Source organism: Nelumbo lutea, chromosome 1 (genome assembly GCF_056320005.1).
Source record: "Nelumbo lutea isolate HS-2025 chromosome 1, American lotus-T2T, whole genome shotgun sequence".
In the NCBI taxonomy this organism is placed as follows: domain Eukaryota; kingdom Viridiplantae; phylum Streptophyta; class Magnoliopsida; order Proteales; family Nelumbonaceae; genus Nelumbo; species Nelumbo lutea.
Window position 1 is genome coordinate 23,146,350 of NC_142684.1, and position 21,841 is coordinate 23,168,190.

Genomic DNA, 21,841 nt, shown 5'->3' on the forward strand with positions numbered 1-21,841 from the left:
TCAACCGGTCCTTGGTCAAGTCAACGGAGGCAGGTTGTCTCTTATGCCGACCGGATACCTTTCGGGGGCATCTGCAGGTCGGCCTACCGAGGTAGGGTCGAGGAGGTCCAAAGTGCTCCTGAAATCATTGTTCACCTGGTACCAAGGTGTCCTATGATGGTTCTAGGGTACCATGTGTCACGATGTCACTAGAGGGCCAAATCACCTCTCATCAACAACTAAACACACCCTACGGAAAATGGCTCTACCAATTTAGAACTCCAACCCCTCTCGCTCTCTCCATTTGCAAGTTTAGTTTCAGTGGTCTCAAATCGAATTAAATTTTATCCATCTCTAAATGGTTGAACATACATACATCCAAATCTGACTTAAATTAAATTAAATTTGATCCATCACTAAACCTAAAATCATCTGCATTAGGCTTAGGATTGACTCATCTCAATCAGTGGTAAACATGTACAAATTGAAACCCATAAATATTTGATTGAACCCAACCCATTGTCACCACCCCTAGAACAAAGCCACCCATGCATGATTGACCCTACAGGCCATTTACATGCATGAAATGAGACATTAGTGGTTTAGCAATTAGCACTGGGCTAGTGCGGACGGACCAGAGGTAACCCTTCAACCAACAGTCTTTTTCCCACGCCATTTCCATGACATTTCTGATTTCTCATAGAAAGATTGATTCTACCGACAAAAGATCTTTGGTAGGCAGACAATTTATGATAGAGTGCAGAGGAGCAATAAAAACAGAACAAGACAGAAGGACAATTCACCTAGAATGGAACAAATTTAGGGAGGCCGACAGTGGGTCGGGTTAAGCGGTAAACCCACCTTCACCCAATATTATCGGGTCGATTCAGGTTACTTTTACTTGGTTTTCAGGTCGGGTCAGGTGGTTGAAAGTTGAGACTGATCCCCCGCCAAACCCAGCCCGTTGACATGGGTCACTGGAAAAATGTAAAATACCCTTCATCAAGAAACAAGAATAGTGTTGTTGGGTCGGGTCGTGTTCGGGTGACTGGACTACTGAAACCCGGCCGACCCGTTGACATCCCTAGAAAATAGAAACAGTGATAGCCCGATACTGTCTTCTGATAAATCTGAACCATATGAATGAATCTCCCCTCATTCAGCCATGGATCTCCTGAAAATTACTGCCAGAGATAACACAGACAAGAATCCGTGCGATGTTACATCGAATCGTCTGATCCATGTTACCGACAAAAATGACTGTTTGGTGTGGATAAATTCTTTTGATTTTTCTCTGAAATGCAGTTATGCTGATATATTTATTACGTATATATAGTCTAATTGTTATGGATTAATAGTTCTTATTTTCTCTAATAAGGGGCTCCTTTGATAACAGCTGACATGGCTGAATTAACTGAATGGCCTATAACTTTGCCTTTTAGTGGATAAGTTGTTTAGGAGGGTTGAGCTCCTTAATGGCTGAAACTGAAATTTGGTTTGTTCACTAAACATTTGAATGTTTAATACTTTCATTATTTAATCATTTATCCACTAAAAAACAAAGCAATAGATTATTCAGTTCAGTCATTTCAGCCACTATTCAGTGACCCCTAATACAAAAGGTAGTTTAATATATAGTATGCTTCCTATTAATTAATCTCTTATTAATTTTGGAAAATAAATTACTTAATTTGTATTGTAATCTCTTATTAATTTTAGTTTTTATTCTTCCCTTAATATATAAAGTAACAATAACCTAAATTCTCTTAATTTTTCCCTAATTTCAACAATCTCATCTAATCAAACTTTTTCCCTTTTCTTTTTCAAATTTTAAATGTTCACAATTTTACCAAAAAAAAGCAGGAAAAATGTGTTAATTCTTGAGATCAAATTTAATTTTTTTTCACTATTTTTTAAATTTCCATTAGGCTGTGTTTGGTTTGAAGGAAAAAGTAGGGAAAGGATGGGAAAGTTAAGAAAACCTTGTATAGGTCTCCCTACCTTTCCCTTCAAACCAAACATAGCCTTAAGTTTAGAAGGACTTCAATTTTCAAGTTTTGTGCAATGTACAGAGCTCTACAAATCTAATAAATTAGATCATTCCAATTGATAGATCACATCTTGAACCATGTTATCAGAGGGTTAAAATAATTGGATCACTCCCGATAAGATGTTGGATTCCTCATAACAATGAGGGAAAAATTGGGCTCTATATATTACTAAAAAAGGGAGAGAATCACCTGTTCATCTCCCCTAAACAGATGGTGCCTAATAAAAGGCATCGGATTCTCAGAATTCGCTTCATTTGAGGATATTCTGTGGACATAGATGTGAATGAATGCCCTCCATTTTGAAAATTTCCTCCTTGCCTTTCTCCTCTTACTTCTGATTCTCTACAACCAACCCTCTCTCTCTCTCTCTATGGGATATAATCATATACATTCAACTCTTTAGCTCTGCATCCTGATAAGAACCCCACTAATTCTTAGAAACATTTCGAGGCCGAAGCTAAGCTTAAACACAATCTTAACGATGCAAAACAAGATGGGGTATATACATACATACATATATACATACATGTTACATGTTGCATGAACCCATGCAATCAATTATACGTAAATTATGTTAATCCATCACCCATGTATGAGCACACATGTTTGTTTGTTTGTTTGTTTGTTTCTTATGATTCATCATCTCTTATGTTCATGTCCAGCCCTTTAACGACAAGAGACAAGAAGACAGAAACGTGTATGGTGGTCATGAGTCCAGAGAAAATGGGAGAGGGAGAAGATCAAGAGGCGATTATCTTACAACTCCTGTGCGTTCTCCAAGTATCCAAGCGCTGATGATCACTTCTCCTGCACACCTCTACCTCTAGGTCCTCTACCTCATCTCTCTCTCTCTCTCTCAGAGTACAGACAGGAGTAAGACACCGACACACGGCCCTAGACCTCTCTTGACAAATAATAACACGGGCCGGCCGAGAAGCACCACCCAAATCATGTTTTCCTACACCACTACAGCTCGGAGAAAACCCCCACCCATCGAGAAGCAGCTTGAGTGCACTCTGGAGGAGTTGTGCCATGGATGTGTCAAGAAGATAAAGATCACCAGAAATGTTGTTACAGATTCTGGGTATGTCTCTTTGGATTATATATGCCGCTCGTTCATTAATATTTAATGTAATTGTTCCTGATCTGTGTTATTGCTGGTCTTCTGTTCAATTTCTGTTATTTAATTTGATGATCAGATCGATACATGGCTAAATTCTTTTGCATGAATCTGGATTAATTTTCTTAATTATAATGGAATGAATGGTGCATCTGGGTCACTGGTATTCCACGGTTTTATGAATTTTCCCTTGAACAATAATCTGGATTTTTTTTAATAATGCAATGAATGGTGCATTTGGGTCACAGGTATTCCATGATTTTATGAATTATCCATTGAACAATTGAGACTATTATTGCAAACAGGTTGATCAGCAGCAAAGGGTTACGGTTTATATATCCAGAGCCTGAAAGCCAGAATTGGTACTAGTTGAGAATTGGCCAAGTAAAATAGCTGATCCATTATGGTAGATTATGAAGTTCTGACACTTCTCCTTAAGCTTTAACCCCGCTTGATTTGAAAACCAATTAATTTGCTAATTTTGATGGCTTATAAGCTAGGCATATGCTCTAAGCATCATGCGCTTTGCTTTGCATTAAAAGTTTAAAACATTGGAAACCTCTGGCCGACAAAGCACATCAGAAATATATATCTATTAATTTCAGTTTGTTTTACATTGCAGATTTTGTTAGTACTATAAACTTGCCGACACTGAAATGAACTACTTGCCGACAATGCAAATCAATCCTACAAAGGGACGATAAATCAGAAATTATTCTCCAGTTATAATTAAGCTCATCTACTTCACTCTTTGTTTAATTGAAAATTCACCCAACTCCCTCAAATCATCGATTGCTTATCCCTATTGGAAAACCTTTGAATGGCAGGTTCTTTTTAACTTCTGTTTTCTTGAATCATTCCCACTGCAAAAATCAGGACATACCTAATGATCGATCAATGCATTTTGGAGTACCTCTACATCCTTTAAGTGATAGCATTGCATTAGAAAATTGGGTTTCTATCCCTCCAATATTGCACCTTTAGGGTTAGATTCATGCTCTTTCTTCTAATTTTAATCTTCTGGGTTCTTTGTTCCCACTTTCAATTAAGAGGTTTATTCACAATACTGTATAGACTTCATTTACAATCTTCAGTTTCTTATCAATATCGTTTATATATAAGAAGAAACCCATTTAATGGAATTGCAGAAGCTATATACCCTAATAATAATTACATAGAAATCGACCGATGCTTAGTATTATTAATAAAATCCCTACTGTTATAGGTCTTGAATAATTTAGATGCTGATGGGTTCATGAACACATTAACTTGTAGCCTCTCCTTGATTGTAGTGGCGTATTTATTAGTTTATTGTCTGATGATATTGACTTTCTTTCCAACGTACAGGATAATTGTTCAAGAAGAGGAGTTGCTTAGGATAAAGGTGAAGCCGGGATGGAGGAAAGGAACAAAGGTGACATTTGAAGGGATGGGTAATGAGAAACCAGGGAGTCTCCCAGCAGACATCATCTTCTTGATTGCTGAGAAACGGCATCCCTTGTTTAAGAGAGAGGAGAATGATTTGGTATTGGCAGTAGAGATCCCCTTAATCAAGGCTCTCACAGGTTGTACCATTTCAGTCCCTCTCTTGGGCGGGGAAAAGATGAATTTGTCACTGGACGATATCATATATCCTGGCTATGAGAAGATCATCCCAGGCCAAGGCATGCCTGATCCCAAAGAGAAGGGAAGGAGGGGAGACTTGAGAGTCAAATTCCGTATCAATTTTCCTACACAGTTGAGCAGTGAGCAGCGCTCAGATATTCGAAGTCTTCTTCAAACCTCCTCATGATAAATCAAATTAAATCTGCCTAGCTTGCTCTATGCTTCTAACTTTTTCCTTACTGATATTAATTCCTCATCCAATGCCAATACTCAAGCCTTGAATGTCACTGTACCATATACATAGAAGTTTTATATAGTCATCATAAATTACTGATATATGTACAATTAATGTTTAGTTTTGCTTTCCAGAAACACTACAAAGACAGCTAGAGGAGTTAATTCTTGATATATAGAAAAAAAATCTAAGCATTATTAATTTATAGAAATTTCAACTTTCGAAAGGTATCAATAGTTTAGATTTTGAATGGGAGATGGATTTCTTGTCTTAAGAAAATGGTGAACCACTCTTGTATATTAATACTGGTTAGTTAAAGGGATCTTTAAATAATTTAATTATATTGATTTCTAGGTATAAAAGTCCCCCTTGGGCATGCCAATAATTATGCATTTTGATGTGAATTGTCTTCTTCCTTTAAAGCTTTGTGGGGGAGGGTGGGGAGAAGAGGACTGCCACTAATTTGGTTGAAGGCCACAAGAACAATGCATGAGAGATGCATACAACTTTTGTTGGAAGGGTTAGAATCCATCTTATAGATGGACGAACTATGCTAGATGGCTGGGTGAAATTTCAAAAATTTTTTAACCATTATGGGAACCGATTTCTTGGTATTTTGAAAAATTGTATTTTTTTAAGTTGATCTTGCATTGAACCGGACTGGATTTGAAACCAAATCAAAAGAGAAAAATGTACTTGATACGGATACCATAAGCACATATCCCAATGTGGAATTTCACACCCAAATCAGTCCTAAAATTAGCCTCCATTGAAGATGGAACAATATATAGGTGAAGTCAGTTCAGCAACACTATTTTCTCCAAAACTACTATACAACTTGCTTGGATCAAATGGGGTGAGTGAGCCTTATCTTCCTCAACGTTTTTCTTGCAAAAACTTGAAGAAAAACCAATCAAAATTAGTTATTGTAAGCCTAAGTCGAATTAGGTTTTCTTGGAAGACAAGAGAGAAGAAGAGAGAGCAAGAGTGAAAACTTCTAACCTAGTTCACCCTCTTCTCTTTGTATCTCCTTATGGAGCACTCTCTTAATCTAATTGGAAGATTATCCAAACCTGATTTTATTTTAGACTCTATTAAGAGATAAACCTTATCCTCTTAAGAGGATAGGTGCTCCATACCCAATACCAAACCTAGATTCGACCCAAAGCACAAAACAACTTAAGTTGTCACTTATTAATTTTGGGCCTTAGCCCCATTTTCTTCAAAGGCTTATAATCCAAGGTGTTGCATGGCCACTTTAGGCTTGATATTGTATGGCGTGAGACCCCACATTGATCTCACACAAGCTCACATGGGTTGGGATAGGGAAATGGACCCTTGACGCAATCAGCATTGGTCTAATTTGGGCCTAACATTTACACTTAAATGATCATTGGATTCAGCCACCCTATGAAGACCCAATGATAATGGACTCATGTAAGAAAAAGCCTATCAGAAATTAGCCCTGTAATGGTCTCTTATTCCTAACCTCTTGGCCTATAATGATCAAAACACTACCCGATAGGGAAGGACCTCTCCCCTAAATGCAAAGTGCAGTGCCACACTCTCTGCTCGGATGGATCTCCGGATTAAAACCTTTTGCAAAAATTTTTCATAAAATAGTAGTGTATATAACATATAAATACTTTTGCAAAAGAGAGAGCAAGAGTGTGAAAACTTCTAGCCTAGTTCGCCCTCTTCTCTTTTTATCTCCTTATGGAGCTGTCCTAATCTAATTAGGAGATTATCCAAACCTGATATGGATCTGGATCTGTTAAGAGAAAAACCTTATACTCTTAAGTGGATAGGTGTTCTATACCCAATACCAAACCTAGATTTGACCTAAAGCACAAGACAACTTAAGTTGTCATGTGATAACTTAATTAATATTATTAATTTTGGGCCTTAGGCCCATTTACTTCAAAGGTTCACGACCCAAGGTGTTGCATGGCCACTTTAAGCCTAATATTGCATGGCGTTGGACCCCACAATGATCTCACACAATCCTACATGGGTTTGGCCCAACCTTAGAAAGAGATTAGGCTGAATTCACTACTTAGGGCAATGAACCCCCAACCCAATCAACATTGGTCCAGTTTGAGCCTAACATTTACACCTAAGTGATCATTGGATTTAGACACCCTATGAAGACCCATGGATAATGGATTCATATAAGACAAATCTCATCAAGTAATCAGCCCTATAATGGTCTCTTACACTTAACCTCTTGGTCCATAATGATCAAAACACTACTTGATAGGGAAGGAACTCTCATGTGGCTATAAAGTGCAGCACCACATTTTCTAGTCGAATGGATCCCAGGATTAAAACCTTTTGCAAACATTTTTTCATAAAATAGTAGTGTATATAATATATAAATACTTTCACAAAACCAAATTTGAAACACAGGTGAAATCCATTGCCGGTGGTTTAGGTTTCCATCAGAGAGGGTGTAAACCCTGATATTTACTTTGTCTGACAAATTGGCCGATTCCATCACTATGATCACCCAATCAGGTGAACTTTTAGATTGCCCCAACATGTGCAAGTATTTGACCCTTAATGGATCTTATTGGTTGACATATCAAATATAGCCCAATTCAACACCTAGGCAGTACCATAATAAAGTCTGGGGTTATGTTTAACTTTCTAGTTTTTCCCATCTATCTCCAAAGTCCAAGGCATAACTGAAAATTGGTCTAGCTTTAGTACCTCTAATAAACACTCACTCGCTGTGCTTGGGCTTTAACCCTAACAGCTAAGACAAGCCGCCCCATCTCCTTGGCAGAACACCATTGTCAATCTTGTTAGGATAAACTCCCCAAGTCTATCCAATGACTAAGAACATTCTAAACTAATGCAATTCTCTTAAGTGTCCAGTTTAAGAGAATACACAGAAACATACAAATATTAATATGAAATAACAATGCATTCTATTCATTTACAAATAAATGCATTAAAAAGAACAGATTAACGAAACGAGAATTAATGTAGCCAATCCTATATAATTGGGATAAGGCAGGCACGGATGATGATGATGATGATGACTTTGGAGCCTAGTAACTTGGGAACTTTTTGTGTCCATGATGTACAACACCTCCCTAACTAATTAATCTACTAGAGTAGAGACTAAAATACAACAATTCCCAACCCTAACCTAACTTGGTTACAACTGCAAATTGTATATGCATGGGAGACAATTTTTTTTCACTTTTCTTTTGTATTTTGTTCAAGATTTAAAGCACAACTAGTGGCAGTGGGGTTGTTGTTTCAAAGTAATTTGTGGTGACAACTATGATTAAAACTATTAAGCGATTGTTGATGAAAAATTTTTGCATTGTTCACAAAAACTCTATATTTTGGAAATGATTTAATGATCTACATATTAAATTGTCCTCTTTGAATTATTAGTTAATTTCCCTAATATATTCAAATGTTGATTGCAAATAAATCCGACAATTGCACATTTTAAACCCAATAACATTACACACTGTATATGTTGAACAAAAGTCATTTATCATTACTATGCATCAACCAGATGCTATTCACTATTACAAAAAAAAAAAACAAGGATTGGACACGCATGAAAGCCATCACATCCATCTTGTAAGAACAAAACTAAATAAGCTAATAAAAAACATTTGATGGAATCATGTTTGGTTGTACATGCAACTTCCTTAATAGTTAGCACTTCTCTCCCTAATTCTTTAAGCTATTTAATAACGAAGTTGTCTGAATCCCTTCCAATATAACTATTCCCCGGTTCTTCAAAGAAACAAAATCCCTTTTATAACAAATAAATGAACCGAAAATAACTAGTACCTTAAAATATTGGACATCCATAAAATCCCTACTAGGATTATCCTCTGTCTAAGTTACCATTCTAGGAGCTTTCAAGCCACAGTGATAGAATACAGGTGCCGGCCGCCTCTTTGTAGTCGAAGTTTCAAGATTGACAACTTAAGATCGATGATGAAGATCCTTCTATTTCTTCCACTAATCTAATGTGGACTTAGGGTTTCCTCCACTCAAACATGCAATGATGGCCTCAAATGGGCAAAAAAGCTTCAAGAATGCGGTCATGAAGAAGAGGATGCCTTCAAATTCAAGAAAACTTAGATTATAGCCAAATGAGGAAGAAGGAGAAAAACCTAAGCTCTCTGTGTCTCTTAATCAGAGGTGAAGAAGGCGACTTTAGAATCTCCTCGAATCATTTTTTTCCCTCCAAAGGGTTTTTTCTTTTTTTTGGATAGGTGTCATGTAGAATGATCTAATGAGCAATATTACTATGTAGAACCATAAACGCAAAGGTTGAAATTGGCCTTTTCAAACATTAACTCCAATTGATAAAATTTAAAGGATGAAATTGTCCTTAACTATTGATTAAATTTTCAAAACATGCTATTCTTTCCTTTCTTTTTCTTTTTTTCCTTCTTCTCTATCTTTTTGTTCTTCTTTGCCCTGCAAAAGATTGATGTCTTATTCTTTTCTTCTTCTTCTTTCTCCTTTCCTCCCTTCTCCACCTTGAAACACTACCCGAGAAAAGATAGACTTGGTAGTGTTTTAGAGCTGGATATCCTATTTCTCGAAGTGGTAATGATGGTCCTCTAAAAGTAGAAGGAAGAGGGCTTCCATTTTAGGACGTGGTTGCAGATGATGGGCCACATAGTTCTCTGATGAAACAGGAACGACCATGAACCTTTCCTCAAAATAAAAGCCTTCTTCATGCCTTTCGTAAAAATTCTTATAACTTATTGTTTTCTTAGGTGTGCTCTTGTAATAATTAATTAAAATTAAGATCTCCCCCAATTGTTTCACTACAACACGTTAGAACTTGAATTGGATATGGAGAGGAACCTCATAAGGCCAACTTCTCTTAACTTCTATTGACACTTAGGCCCCGTTCATTTTGTGGTTACTTATCCGGGTAAATACAATTATTTGGGTAAGTTTTTCCTATGAAACACTACAAGAAAAACGGTCAAAGTCGGCAGTCCTATGACCACCAGCTTAGGCCCTTAGACCATCGGCTTAGATCTAAGGCAGTGGTCAAGTGTCCGCCCCCTTATCAGCTGCCGCCCTAGTTTAGGACCGCCGGCTTAGATGCAAAAGACCACCGCCTTAGGTGGTCGGTTGAAATTGCTCTGAAGCAGCAGTCATACCGAGCCACTGGCTTAGCATTAATCAGGCAACGGTCAAAGCCACCTTAGATTTCTGCCAAATTCCCTTATATTCTTAGGTGGCGATCTGAACTGTCGGCTTAGGTGTTAAATGACCGCTGCCTTAGGTGTTGTTTGTGGCTAAACCGGTGGTTCCATGACTGCTGGCTTAGATTTTTTTTTTTTATTTATACAATTAGACCATGTTAATTCTGACATTTTGTGGTACCTGAATTGTTTATTGATTTAGCATTTTCATACCTATTTAATACAGAAAAACCATTTGATAAAAATCATTTTAAAATGAAATCTATTAATTCAAATATTATATATTAAAGTATCCAAAAGACATTGTTCAAATACAATGTCCAATTGAAATATAAATAGTACAAGAACCTAAAAAAAATAATCAAATTCTATAATAATGCAGCACATCTTCCAATGCAAATCCACTTAACATATTGGTTGAACCTGCAAATCAAAAGATATAAATATTAGAATTATATTCAAGTATTTTAACTATAAAGAAAGAAATAGTAACTAAAATTTACATGGGCCGAATTCTAAGCAATTAATTGGAATATCAAAAGTAGTTCAAAATATTCTGTAGCATCCATAAAGGCATACTAGCAATGGACAGAAAATGAAGCAGCTAGTTTAGAAGGTTCAAAAGTAAAAGAAAGAAAAACAAAGGGATTTTTGTTATAGCCTGCAGCTGAAAACATCCTTGTTCAGATCTAGGTATAAACCTCCTTTTTTTTTAAGCATCTTTTGTTGTTTCAGAACCTCTTCAATGTCAAAGACAGATAACAAATGGTATCATGCAACTTATTAGAAGCTTCTTGTTTCCTTTGCTGTAGCTGCAAAAGAAATTCCAGCAACTCCTGCTCCTCTATTTCCTCCCTTAGAAAGGCTAAGTATCATTTCATCTATTATGAATAAATGACTACTAAGTAAATACAGATGCTAAACACATGTCCACAGCCACATTATTTGTTTCAAAGCACAAGGATTTAAAGACATGATCAATGCAATAACAGATGAATGAAAACTGATCAAAGGTGGGAGCAAGAAGTTGCTCCAAAAACCAATATAAAAATAATGGAAGTCTTGAAATCTGCAGCTTCTAGATTTATGAATTCCAGAATAAGAATGGTCAGCCACCATAACTAACCAAAACATAAAAAAACGAATGGCCACCATAAGAGACATCTTCAATCTGAGCTAGATTGAGCTCCATCTCAAGATCTCCTGACATGGTCTAAAAATTGCTCCCAATTATTAAAAGTTTTTATCTAATTTAGGTGGGTCCTACAATTTCTCATAAATTCAATACTAATGGAATATCTGACAAAATAATGCTGATCAAAAAATATTTGAAAAAGGATTAACATTCACTAGCAGCAAAAATACTGCTATTAGCACTAGAATTATAAGATCAATGTTTAAATAACTCATTAGATCAAGATCAAATAAGAGTTAGATTAACTATAATACTATTTTTATCATACAGGGGCAGACATCTACCAGGCGACCACATAGATAATCGAATGTGAATCTTGCTTCCCCATTACAGCTTTTAGGAACCTCCAAAGTTCTGATTTAATATATAATGCAAGCATTGATCAATTGGAATCAGGAACCTCCAAAGTTCTGATTCCAGGACCACAAATCCCATGGTCTTGCAATTATCTCCCTTGCTTTATGGTACTAACAAGCTTTTTTCATGTATTATATAATAATACCCAGGTGGCAAGCTGCTTGGCCCACACCCAAACTCATGCAAGCATGATACTCTCTTTTGGGTTTGCATGGTTCAAAAAACTAAAAGCAATAGGCTATAGAATACCACCAAATGGGTTGCATGGTTACAAAAAGTCGCTTTTTTGCAACTTTGACGAAAGTGGGGCCCAGTTTTTTCAACCACACCGCAGGTTTTCTTATGGACCAACCAAATGGTTCATAACCAAATGATAGAAAGTACTATGAGCAATAATAGAAAGGGCAAATTTTTCATCTCCTCACTCCTATTGGATCCCTCTTTTCTTCTTAATTTCATTAAACCCTTTTTTACCTTTTCTCATAAAAAGGGGTATAAATTAGATGGATTGGATCAGGTTAAAGGCCAACCCGAAACATGAATCTTGGCCTAGGGAACTAAACTGATGTGAAAACCCAAATTTAGCAATCCAAACCTAACCAAATTTCTATCCAACCCCAATGCATTGTATGCATTGTATGAGTTTATTTTCTAGTTACTTATATAAGCAAGTGCTTCCTGAAAAATTGGTGTGGCTGAACTCATACTAACTACTTATTCTATTAATTTCTTTAATATTTATCAAGCAGGAAAGCGCATGCAGACGTATATACACATAAGAGGTTTGAAAATAATAACAGATTTTCTACCTGCACTCTTGTAGAAGTGGAGATTAATCCACTATATATAGTAATAGGTAAATTTAAGACTAGTGGGTAAGGACTATAGCCAGTAAATATATGTGTACAGCATAAATACAATGCAGGAAACATTCATGTGGAGTTTTAAATAAAGAACAAAAACATAGTAAAAAATAGACCAAATGAGCATCGTATGGCAAAAAATCAGCCAAATATGCATTTGTTTTTAATATGTAAATATGTGTACAATTTATTATATATGCATATTTAAAATTATAAATAGATTCTTATTTCTCGACCACTCTAAATAAAGTTATATTTATGTAGCTAATCTGTTTACTTTCATAAAATTAATGGAAGTACTTAGGTGATTGACCCATTGGTACTTTGATCCTTTTGCAATGAAGCTACCAGCATGTATATGGGGAAACAATACTCGTCAGAATCTGGGTAAGTTCTAGAGGCTTCATCAATGAAAGATTTACCTCTTGGAGCTCTTTTTATTTTGGCCAATCTCACGGGCTTTGAATCAATAAATATCCATACTTTCATTGACAGAGGTGACCCACCACTGTGACATCACTCAACTTCTAAATAGTTAGCATCCTAGACATGAACCACAAGAACTTCCATTGAATGTTCCTTTCCTTTTGCTTTTATCAAGGAAACCATTGTTATCGTTAGTAAACCAGTGACTGAAAATAGTTAGGCTTGTCATACATGCTATAGACAATCACAGACTTTACAAAGTATGCTGTCATTCAGGACTTGGTTTTCATGCAAGGCTGCATCATCTATACTTCTAGTTCTAGCTATGCTCACTATATTTTATAAAACAATAGTACCTTCATAATCTTGTATATATCAATAGAAAAAGAAAATGAGTAGGAAGGGATGATCCTAGTATATTACATGTCTGTTACTGCTGCAAGTTACATTGTGTCTTCAAGAGCCGCAAGTCACCATGTGAGCATGGTCACCCAAAAAAATAAGGGCATGTCTAAAATTAATCTCTATGTTACATGGGGAATTGGGTATCCAGTTGGACCAGATCCCATACAAGTCTACCTGATCTGAAATATCCGTCTATGGTAAGAATTTCTAGACCACATAAGAATACCCAAGAGGCTTTTGTCTCTACTGATTCTACAGACTTCCTAGCTCTTTGATCTCAGTCGACCTTTTCAAGAACATAGAAGATTGCCATTGATTACATTGACAGCCATCATTTAACCAAACTTCATAACAGTAACTTGCACAAAGAATTCACCCAATTAAAAGAACAAAATTACAAGAGAGATGGTACCATATTATCCATTCATTAACACATAAAATAGGAAGTTTACATTCCTAAGATTACTTATTACATCATTCAAGAACAGAGATCCACTCTCAAAATCTAGAGTAATACATGAGAATAAAACATTCCTTTCATACACCGAAATGGTAATTATAAAAATGAAAAGTACCATATGCCTGACCTGTATCATGAATTATTACTATTATCCGTACCTAGTTCATCCCTGCCAACATGATAAGGTGGTATTGATTTGTTGAACATAATACTAGGCCTTTTAGTGCAACCATAGGTGTTGATTGGATTCACCAACTTCATTCTTTACCATCAGCTGCACGTAGTGAGTCAAGTTGAACAGGTGCTTGCTTAGCAACCACATTGGATGACCCATAAACAGCCACATCGACACCCTGAGCCTTCTCCTTCTCAATCTACTCCTTGATCCAAAAGTAAGTGATTCTCAACCCATCCCACAAAAAATACAAAGATAGGAGTGCCCAAGATCATTAAGCATGTCAAAGACTGAACAAGTCAGTCAAAATTCTCCTTGCACTTACCTTCGATCTCATAGTTGGAGCCCAGCCAAGTTTCTCCTTAATCAGAGTATTGTCTGAATTGCATCCCTGCACACCCTCTGCGCCAGGAACGTGATGGATTGGAATAATCTTGTTCTCAAAGCTGAGGACAATTTCCGCCATTTCATTCATGCTAACCATTTCATCACTCCCAATATTCACAGGCTCCCGGAAATCTGACTTTGTCAATCTAAATACATGTAAAAGTTAATGCAGTTAATGAGAGTGCAAATAAAAAATTATAAGACTAGAGTTTGAAAGGATAACAGTGAGACAGATATTCAGTTTAGTAATAACCTTAGAACACCTTCTACACATTCATCAATGAAGGTGAAAGATAGTGTCTGAAGTCCATCTCCCCACATATCAAACTTACCAGTGGTGTAATGACCTTTCGACAGAAAGCAGCAGGGGCCTTCTCCTTCCCACCTACAATTGGTGAAAGCAATGCAGCATATATCAACACATGGCCAATGAAACAAATATACCCAATAAATATGAACCCCTGCATGTTTAAGCTAACCTTTCCATGTTCCAAAGGGGCCATATACGTTATGGAACCGTCCAATTTGACACTCAATTCCAAAGTCCTTTATGTAATGTTTGCACAACTCTACTGTTGCAAGTTTCTCTAAGCATCTTGAGGCTACAAGAAGAAAATAAAAAGATTAAACCCCATAAATAGTCAGTAAGATGAAATCAATAGAAATAAATCCAACATCTTTGAATTAATTATGGACAGCAAACCTCTGCAGGCCAGGCATTAGACTCATTCAAGCTCACATTAGTTTCCAACTGCTTAAATTCAGGATAGATGCAAGCGCTAGAAGCATAGAAGAACCTACAAAACACAACATACAATTCAATATTAAGACATTCAGACAAAAACTGCATCAATTGGTAACATTGTAACAATATCCAGAATCCAGTTCCCAAACAGGAAGTGCAAACATGATGCAGTCAAGTGTTACTTCCAGATTAACAAACTTTTAACTCTGTTGATTCTTGCAGCCTCAAGCATGTTGAAACTGATGAAACTGATCATTGTGTTGTTGTACATAATAACTGAATGGTTAGACTGAATGAAACCCATCCCTCCCATGTCAGCAGCAAGATTAAGAACGTGAACAACCCTAGTTGTAACCTTTAAGCAGTTATCCATTACCCTAGATCAACAAGGTGGAATTCATGACAGAACATATCTTCCATCATGTGTTCATTTTTCTTCCAATCAAAAGCAATGATGTAATGGCTTCACTCTTCAACCTCCTGGCAATGTGGGAAGCAATAAACCCACCAGCTCCAGTAATGGAAATTCGGAGCTTTCTCCTGTGGCCAAAATGGCTCCCTCTCCAGATTCTTGTATGTGTATGCCCTGTAGGTGGATCCATCAACACTTCCCAATCTGCTGCCCTCAATAGTTCAGACAAAAAATGAAAAGAAAAAACACTGATACAATCCGCAACCCTTGATAAAGAGAGAATAAAACAAACAATGTTAAAGTGTCTCTTAGTCTTACCATCATCACCATAACCAGCCACCACTAAAAAATGTAAAACAAAGAAAAATAAGCAAAGCTATGATGCAAATGCAGAGGGAAAAAAATAGCTGAACCAAATGAAAACCTTGTAAAGGCCAATAGAATACCAACTATCCATATGATCTGAAGAAGAGAAAGAAACACACCGTCTAGAGATACAGATAATTTGTACGAACAAAATACCAAAATGAAAACTCATACACCCAATCTCTTGCTCGAACAACCAGTTTAGCCATAAAAATCCATTATTAAAAAGAGCAAATTGTCCCATTGAAGTTTTGGCAACCTTTCCCTGGAAAAATTATTTACATGGGTAACTGATAAATAGAAAAATAAAATTTTTTGTCTCCACATAAATATGAAAAAAGAACATGAGATTAGTGGTCAATGGGAATCAAAATTCTATAGACCAACTTTCTCCCCTCTCAAAATCCGAAAAAGGAACACCCCCTTATTTGTTTCCTTTTTTTTTGTATAGTCAAAGTCAACTTCTCTACCCTTTATCTTTTGGGTTCAACTATGATATGGACAAATTATGATATCGGAAAAACAACCGACCAATAAATTAGAATTGTAAACCTGACAACAAATCAAATGTCATTTATCAAAATTTATGAATGGGTTTTGATTGATCAAAATTCTTTCCATATCATATCTTTCCTGTATCGTAGATTTTCCCTTTATCTTAATGGTATTTTGTGTTGTTCAAAGAAAAGAAGGAACAAATATTCAATTTTTGGGCCCTGGGTTTTAAGTTCTGGTTTTTTGTCATAGAATTGGGGCAATGTTGGTATTATGAAAGCATTTGGATGTGGCACTAGTCAACAAGACATGTATAAGTTGTTTTCGAAAGTCCAGGGTATATAAGTAATTTCTCAAATATATGATATATATAAGTAATTATGAATGTGATTCAAATCTAATATAAATTTAATAGATAATAATGAATTTGAACCCGATGATAATGAATCAAATCTAATATATAACAATGAACCCGAATGATATCCAATTCAATTTTATCCATGCAGATCAGATCTGGCTAATTAAAGTTGGAATACCAAATCTGACCCGACCAATTTATAGGATCCTAACCGATTCCTGACCTAAATAGCACCCCTTTCTTATTATAGATTATGAAAAACATAGTATATCTTTCTAACTCCTAATAACTAAACAAGCTACACGTTACACCAAATCCAACACAGGCTAGGTTCATTTGACCTGACACCTGATTAGGACTGACTGTAACCCTATAAAGTTGGGCCAAAGCGGGTTTTCCATATAAACTGACCCAAAAAGCATGTTGAACTGGCTTCAAATTTTCACATTGGATAAAGAAATTCCATTTTGCAAATTGTATTTTCTTTTTTTTTTAATTTCTAAGTGAAATTACATTTGTTTATTATTGGTTGAAGTTAAGGCTGTGTTTGGTTGCAGTGCAAATATATTTTCACTAATACAAATGCAAGGGAGTACAAATGTAAAAAATGTAAATTATTGTTTAATTTTATTTTGGATTTTACTTTATTCTGCTTTGTCTTAATTTACTTCATTTGTACTGCAATCAAACAAAATAAGCTAAAATTTGAAACAAAAATAGGTCAAAATTTACACTCAAATCATTTGTACTGCAATCAAACAAAATAAGCAAAAATTTGAAACAAAAATAAGTCAGAATTTACACTCAAATCATTTGCATTGTCATGGTTTTGCATCAGCACAAATTTATTCGTGTTGCAACCAAACACAGCCTAAACGTCAAACCACTTGAAAATGCTTCAAATAAAGTGAAGGAATGATTTCCTTGAAAATGGCATTGATCATCAATAGGAAATTTAACTTGAAGGCCTTGTTCGTTTAATAGTATCTCGTGGGGGTAAGTTGATTAATGCAAGGTTTTTGAACCGTCATTGACCTGGATGGTCAAACTGTTCGGCTTGGAAATTGTCTAGGCAACCAGTTCCATTTCACCTCAAACCCAGTACCTGGCAAAAAAACCGTTGAACCAGTCATTTTGCCATTTTTTATTTTTAATTATTTTATTTTTTTTTGTCAAAACAGGTCGTCCATTTGAACCCAGAGATCAAGCCGTTGACCTGTTCAATGATTTTTTGCCATTTTTTATTTTTTATTTTTTTTCAAAACAGGTCATCCATTCGAACCAAATGGTCAAACCGTAGACCCAAAAACCGGTGGCTAGAACGTTTCCATTTCTGGGTCGTTTTTTAAAACCACGGGTTAATGGCTAATTGACCGACTTTCTCATATTGTTGCCCTGCTACTATGGGAAAAACATTTTCTAGAGAAGGTTATTCGTGTAATTGCTACTTCGCTAGAGGGTGGGTAAGTTGCTTATCCACCCATTGAAAACGTAATCATCTCCTGCCTCGCGTGTTACCTGGATAAATGATAGCACATAGGTACACTAGGGATGCAAGTCGAGCGCAGGTTAGGCTAGATTTATGGTCAACCTTGGCCTGGCCCTAAAATTTGGGCTTAAGGCCCGATCCCAAGGTCAAGCCCGATTTTCCCAACCCGAGCCCAGCCTGCCCTGTAATTTGATGCACTCGGGTTGGTCAATGAACCCACTCTAAAATTATACATATATAAATGTATTTATGCAAATATATATTCATCTATTTATGTATGTAAATATGTAAATATGTATGCAAAATATCTATACAAATGTTATATATACAAATATGTATATATATATATATATATATATATATATATATATATATATATATATATATGTAAATATGTATGCAACATTTATACACACACACACACACACACATATATATATATATATGTGTGTGTGTGTATAAATGTGTATAATTGGGTAGGGCTCGGGCCAGGTTCGAGCTACCTAAGGGCTAGAGTCGAGCCTGACCTGAAAATTAAAAAAAAAAAAAACCCAACTTCTTGGGCCCGAGCCCAGCCCAAGGACAAAATCCAAGCCCAGCCGGTGTAAAATTCTGGGTTGGTTCAATTCGGGCTCGGGCCAGGCCCGCCCTAGTTGCACCCCTAACATATACTTGATTTAAAAGTTACCCAGAGAATGTTTTCCAAGGAGAATTGGGATCTTACTCTTCACACTGACCTCACAACCACATCCCACTGTGTATTAGGAACATCCCACCTCATAAATATTAAATACAAGTATGAAACATGTTCTTGATGTGCAGCCAAAATATGCTATGAAATCGGTGTGAAGAATGCCATGTGAATAGTAGATCTGGAGTCTTCCCAAAAACCATTTGCCCGGGAAAGTGTGCTACCCAGGTACCAAAAAAACAAACGAGGCCAAATGGTTAGGAAATACACGAGTTTTGTAGGATATGAAAGAGGACTAACTAAGTTCTATTTAGAAAATGGCTTAAGTAAAAGGAAAGTCATTTTTCTAAAATTAATACATTACATTTTGGAAAATATTTTGTATCCATTTTACGCGCAATCATTAATTAACTAGCATTTTGCATGAAACATTTATTTTCCTTCATTTTACATGTAAACAAACCGATCCATAAGATGGAATAGGTTGGTTTATATATCCTACTAGTTTTCATATCCGATTCTTTATCCAAGAAAAATTTGGAAACCAAGGATTTTTTTTTTTTTTTTTTCGGTACAAAAGAGGGAGAAGCATTAACCTATTAATCACATTCAAATGCAAGGGGGAGAGATGCCATCCATTCAACTCGTCGCCAATATTGGCCAAATAATCCACAAGCTGGTTTGCTTCCTTGTAAATGTGCTTGACATCATGGTTTTTAAAATCAGACTGGACCGGACCGTTGGATCAGAAAAATCAGGAATTGGTCAGGTGATTGATTCCATAGAATTGTTATTTTATTAAAAACCATTGATTTGGTCAGTAAACCACTGACCAAGTGGTCAAATCGTCCAACGGTTTTGGCTGTTATTTATTTATTTTTTAATTTTTTTTAATTTTTTTTGTTAAAATGGATTGTTTGTTCAATTCAAATGGTCAGACCGTTTGACCTGGGAACCGGACCCTTGACATGTATGTTTGTTCTTCATGCATGTTTGTTTGTTGTCTGATTCGATTTTAAAAACCTTATTTGACATGTATGTTTGTTTTTCATGCATTTTAGGATATCTTCTATGACATTCATTGTACTCTAGGGTGGGTTCATTTACTATTTAATACAATAAATGGTGAGAAGAGAGTCTCTTTTAAGACAATGCTACTAAATCGTGGGTTAATCACCGCTTCAATAGCATCTTGGTCGCCCACGCTTCCACCACCAAAACCGAGCAGCACCCAATCTTCTTATACTTTAGATTGATGATGTTTCCATGTAGTCTTTAGCAACTCATCCATCCCATAGCAACTTCACCCTCCAACTTTGCAAGATGCATTGAAGTTTGATTTTGAGTTGATTGAAACTTGGAAAAGACCATTTAATATAATTGATTTTTTTTTTCTCGATAAGCTGGGGTTGAGAGTTGATTCGAGTACTTTGGTATTCTATAAGCTCAATTGCTTCCCTTTCAATCAGCTTGGTTGGATCCACCTATTCCTTTTAAAAAGTAGCTTTGGATCCACCTATATTCTCTTTAAAAGGTAGCTATTGATCAATAGCTAGTTTTATTCTCTATACAAAGCCTTCTAATCTCAAGTTAAAGGAATAAAAATTTTTCTTTTGTTTTGAAAAGCCTAGAGCATTCTTTGAGAGTTGAGAGTGAGTCATCTCTTTGGATGATTGAGTCCCTTCTTCTTTGGGTGAGTGAGTCTCCAACCTTGTTGCCCCATACTGTAAGTCATCTCCGATTAATAAAGTTCCATCCAATTCTCTTCTTATTTTCCTATTTTTTGAACAAATTTCTCTTACATTCTCTCTTCATATTTGAACTACATCAAAACCACACTATGTAATCAATCATGAGTGAACACACCAATATTCATATGCATAGGGCCCACATAGGGGCGTCAATGATATCCAATTATTTGATTTTGAATTCGAGATCTGAGATAATCAAATCGAATTTGGATAATCGGATTAATTTCATGGTCAAATTCAAATATCTTTTCCTTATCGATTCTTTTATCTAATCGAATTCAAATATATAGTGATTCAATTCGACATATATTCAAATTCAATTATTATAATATAACATATAATAGTATATATGAATATAACATAATATATCATAGGTCGTTGTCTTATAACTTGTGTGCGTAAAAAGTGTCCAATTTCCCATATCACAAAAGGTAAAAACAATAATCCAAATGCAATTGATTAATAGTAGTAAAAGTGATGAGAATGAAAATTATCATATTTTTATCCCTTAATATGTATTCTTTTATACTTATTTAGTGTCTAAATGGACTTATTATTCTTATATTTCAATTTAGGACATGAAAGGAGGCGTTAAGTGGAAAACAAGGTTAATCGGGTAATTCTGAATAGTTTCAGCACCGTGTGGTAATTTGGGCATAACTCTCCCATCTGGACTCTGATTGAGATGATTCAAGATGTGTTGGAAAGATAAGAAAATTTTCTACAACTTTCAAATTTTGAGTTTTGATAGATTTGGACTGCATCGAGGTAAAAATCGGTCATGAATTATCTACAACCGGACTGCTGACATGTTGGAGCAATTCCTTAGCCTGCAAGTTTTCATCAGGGAATTCACCACTCTCCCACTTACACGAGAACAGAGCTTTATCTGAAGAGAATGATATAAAAAGAGGAGATAAGTGTTCGAATCCCTAAAAGAAAATTGAAGAAGAATGATTGCTGGAGAGAAGAGAAGACTGCTGAATGCGAATTGGAGAAGGATCACAACAAGGAAATCGAAGATTGATTGCAAAGATTCATAAGTTATCTTCCTCTTTGGTTCTGCAAT

The 21,841-nt window shown here is 35.9% G+C and overlaps 1 protein-coding gene across 1 annotated transcript; it reads left to right on the forward strand.

Moving 5' to 3' along the window:
- Window positions 1-2,173: 2,173 nt before the first annotated feature.
- Window positions 2,174-5,201, forward strand: LOC148873943 (uncharacterized). Its single transcript, XM_088979848.1, has 3 exons — window positions 2,174-2,528; window positions 2,693-3,114; window positions 4,498-5,201. Exons 2-3 carry the CDS (start codon window positions 2,981-2,983, stop codon window positions 4,940-4,942), a joined length of 579 nt encoding a protein of 192 aa, XP_088835974.1. The 5' UTR covers window positions 2,174-2,528; window positions 2,693-2,980; the 3' UTR covers window positions 4,943-5,201.
- Window positions 5,202-21,841: the final 16,640 nt, after the last annotated feature.

Excerpts from the sequence above, each read along its gene's own strand:
- LOC148873943 (XM_088979848.1), top strand. The coding sequence starts at position 2,981 with ATGTTTTCCTACACCACTACAGCTCGGAGAAAACCCCCACCCATCGAG. Across the intron at positions 3,115-4,497 it reads AATGTTGTTACAGATTCTGG|GATAATTGTTCAAGAAGAGG; the intron begins GTATGTCTCTTT and ends TCCAACGTACAG.